This window comes from Gymnoscopelus braueri (assembly GCF_963280865.1).
Source record: "Gymnoscopelus braueri genome assembly, chromosome: 23".
In the NCBI taxonomy this organism is placed as follows: domain Eukaryota; kingdom Metazoa; phylum Chordata; class Actinopteri; order Myctophiformes; family Myctophidae; genus Gymnoscopelus; species Gymnoscopelus braueri.
The window spans coordinates 41,773,832-41,777,927 of NC_137625.1; the positions used below are offsets into that span (position 1 = coordinate 41,773,832).

General features: G+C 42.2%; 1 protein-coding gene across 1 annotated transcript; it reads right to left on the bottom strand.

Annotated features, from left to right (window-relative positions):
• Window positions 1-908: 908 nt before the first annotated feature.
• LOC308079663 (C-C chemokine receptor type 4-like) lies at window positions 909-3,119 on the bottom strand (the record flags this gene model as incomplete). Its single annotated transcript, XM_080421214.1, has 2 exons — window positions 2,866-3,119; window positions 909-1,878 (listed from the first exon to the last, which is right to left on the bottom strand). The coding sequence occupies exon 2, from the start codon at window positions 1,869-1,871 to the stop codon at window positions 909-911; it is 963 nt and encodes a 320-aa protein (XP_080277340.1). The 5' UTR covers window positions 1,872-1,878; window positions 2,866-3,119.
• Between the last annotated feature and the right edge of the window lie 977 nt (window positions 3,120-4,096).

A 4,096-nucleotide genomic window follows, 5' to 3' on the forward strand; every position in this document is an offset into this window, starting at 1 on the left:
ATTGTCCATTCCAGGTACAAGAAGAGAAAATGAAAGTGGCTTTGTATTATGAGTAACACAACAAAACTACAGTAGGTACTGATGGAATATACATTTACAGAAGACAGCTGACCACGCCTTAAACACAGATGTTATTAAGTTACAAAGCCCATGGAAAACCATATTTTTGGACATGCAATATTGTTAAAAACACAGTGGTCATGAAAATGAAAGTAAATTTGTTAATTAATTTAGTTAATTTATAGAATTGCATTCAATTTGTTGTAATGCAATTGAATCCTCACAATTGTCACCCACACAGGGGGTTTGTTGTGGATTATCAGGCTCTGTGACTCTGTCCTGCAGAGGGATAAGGGTGGTCATAACCTGACACAGACTACATGGAGCACTGTTCATCAACTTAAAGTAATACTAGGTAACTTTAAAACAAAAACTAAAGTTAAATTGTATATCTTTTGTGAGTGGCAAATGTTTCACAGCACCCACTCCATGAATTTCACCCCCGAAAGCCTTTTATTTATATATTTTCTATTGAACGGTGTCGGGGGGGACTCTCCCGCGAAAATGACGTCATCCGGCCGGAAAATGCACCGGTTTCCTGTTTGGCCAGGAACTACCGCACCGGTTTCCTGTTTGGCCAGGAACTACCGCGCTAATAACAAAAAGGAACCTCACGCTGATTTTAAGAGAATGTAGGATTGGAAGATCGAAAAACTACAGAAAAAGAAAACACAGCTCATGGTAACTAATGCTCCACTGGCTAAGAGAAACGATCCGCAGATAGTATAAAACAATTAAAAGAACGCTTTTTGAAACGCTTCCGGCTGCCGGTGAAAACAAATGGAATTCTGGGTAATCGAGGACTGCGGAAAATTGTATGCAGTGACGGTAGTGACCAGCAGAGGTTGCTAAAAATCGTTATTTGTGAACTTGCATTGTACAACTTTAAGGAGGTTCTTCCTGAACCTCCCCCCTACACAAAAATACAGGAGGGGGTTGAGACAGCTGTGACAGTAAGCAATGGCCTCTGTGATTTCTAAAGTCAATTTGATTACCTTGCTGCTTTCACATTCTGTATAGACATCAAGCAACTCCAAAGCTTTGAAGAAGGAAGCAACATTATAGGGCGTCCAACAGCAGAAAAACACAGCTACAACAACAAGAGACAAGCGGATTACATTTTTTTTCATGGGTGTTCGATTCAATCGGAGAACACAAATGATCCTGGTGTAGCAAAAACCCATGATGGCCATCGGAATCAGTAAGCCTAGAATGTTCATTTTGAATAGGCCAAAGATACCCCAGAAGTGCTTTGTGCTGTATGTTGTGGTACAGAATAATTCTTTATTTGGGGACTTCTGTACCTGAAGAAAAATCAGTTCTGGAAAAGAGGATAGAAATCCAGCAAACCATATAACAGCAGCTACAGTCATTCCAACAGAGCCTGCTCGTTTTTTTGTTTCAATAAATACGTGCACTAGAGCCAGGTACCAGTCAACACTAATCAGGGTAATGAAAAAGATCCCGCAGTAAAAGCCAATATGGTAAACACCGAGGACCACCTTGCACATAGCATCCCCAAACGGCCACTGGTCCCGGGCTTGGTGGGCTAGGAAGGGAAGGGTGCACGCTAGGAGAAGGTCAGCAATGGCCAGGTTGAGGAGGCACACATCAGTCAAGGTACGGATCCGCTCCCCAAATATTTTGACCCAGATGACAAACACATTCCCTAGAAATCCCAGGACAAAGAAGAGAGAATAGAGCGCTGGCAGAAAGTAGGATCCATAATGTTCATATTTACACGTGCTGAGGCCTCCATCGTTGTCCGCATTGTAGTCATCATATTCGGAAGAGGATTCATTGGCTGCCATAAGTGATCTAAGAGTAATTGCAGGAAAAGAGAAGGGATTAGGTGCATTTTATAATTAAGAATATTTGGGCCAGTTTTTAAAAGAAAACAACCTATATAGAGCTGTGTATAAAATATTAAGGATTGTGCTTCAAGAGTCTCTATATTGCTACACAATGTGTTCATTCCAGACTGCTGTTTTAAGGATTTAGGTGTTTTCAGGGAGACTTGCATTGATGCACATAAAAAAGGGAAGAATTAAGAAATTAGAAATTAGGTTTATTTGAGGGAGCAGTAATATAACTTCACACTCACTCAGTCACAAAAAAGGGAGAGCTCAGAGAAGGCTCACATCACACCTCTATCTGTGTGTGGGCGGTGGGGGCACAAACACCTCTGCATAGAAAACTCCAGAAAGGAATTCTGATGCATCATCTAAAAACTTTAAAAAAAATGTCATTCCAAACAAAATAAGGTATCACAGTCAGACTGACTAGAAACGTTATTGTTCACCAGCCACCAGCCGCATAACAACAATTATTATTAGGCCCTACTCATATCTGGAAAGTTCAGCCTATCTCTAGTCTAAAGGCTAATGTTCACATCCTGTGTAAAGTAAAGTTACTATGACAGGATGGAGTATGCGCTTAACGCAGTTAACAGCCGGCAAAATATTTGTAGGGAAAGGCGTATGATCTGATGGCCGCTTCGCTTCCCCAGGTAGCCCCGTTTGGAACCTCTCCCTCCGCTCGGAGCTATAGCGGAGGGAGAGGTTCCGAGAGGTTCCGAGCTATTCCCCAGGGTGATGTGACATATGCACGAGAAGTCAGTCTCTCAACACAGTAGCTATGAGGAATTATAAACACAGTCCACACACATTTTCAATGTTGTAACCTCCCTGTCCAGGAAATTAGCGACAGTGTGTGTGTGTGTGTGTGTGTGTGTGTGTGTGTGTGTGTGTGTGTGTGTGTGTGTGTGTGTGTGTGTGTGTGTGTGACAATAGTGAAAAGTCTCACCTGACAGTGCTGTTGATAAAATAGCTTGTGGTGATGTCCTCCTAGGGATGGGAATCAAAGCCCGGTTCAAAAATCAGTAGTCTATGGTTTGAGCTTACTCCTACCAAGTCCAGAGGATCCGAGAATCAAGTCATTTAATCAAATCACTAGTATACAAACACAAACAGTCTATTATCTAACGCAGTATTTGAATTCAGTTGAACACAACGTCAATATTGTAAGAAGTTGATGAATTATTCAGAGGAGTTTTCTCAGGCAGCAGTTCACAACATAATTCCTCAGTCACTGGTGAGGACAGCTACAGACAGACAGACAAGAAGGAACCACACTCCATATGCCCTCAGGTTACTGCTGTTACTCACCATCAAAACACTCCCCATTACTAGGCCCAACATGTCCCAGGCAAGGCTATGAGCTACGGATAGACATTCTAATCTAAACCAGTGCTTATCAAACCTTTTAATTTCAAGGAAACCCCAGTTTGGTATGCATTAGACCACTGACCCCCAATAACTCTCAGAATTACAGGCCTGCCCTGCAACCAAAGGGTCCATTTGGTTCCATCTGTACACTTTCAGAGTTACAGATCTGTAAGGGTCCATTTGGTTCCTAACTATCAATAATTTAGCTGGTGACCCCCTGGAACTCCTTCAAGGACCCCTGGGGACCCGGACCCCACTTTGAGAACCACTGTTCTACGCCACTGGTATGTGAGGGATAGATGAACTGAGAGGCAAACTGGACTGGAGCCAGATGTTCTATGGAATGCATTGAAGTCTATGAGAGCCTGTTGGAATCAACACTAAATGGCAGGGTGGTTTATAGGGGCATACAAGGTCATTCTCATCCTATTTTCCTTTGAAGTTGCAACCGATGAAAGCAACATCCCTCACCAGGCCGGGATTAACACAGTGTGGTGCCCCAGTGAGACCTCGCTTGAAAGTGCCCCCCTCCTCTCACTTACACCTAAAAACGTGAAATGTACTATGGCTATTTAAAGTGCAACCTCACCACACATAGATAGATGGTCCTAATGCTATCAGCCCTTACACTGATGCTCAAATCTGAATGCAACTCACACCTAATGCAACACATCATGCTAAATATGATTATTTCCATCATAAATGGACTGTATGGGGACTACTGTAACATCCAATACAATAACAGAGTAAGCTTATTGTGGCGTATATTTTCTGTTCATTTTTTAAAATATACCTTCATAAAAAACTGA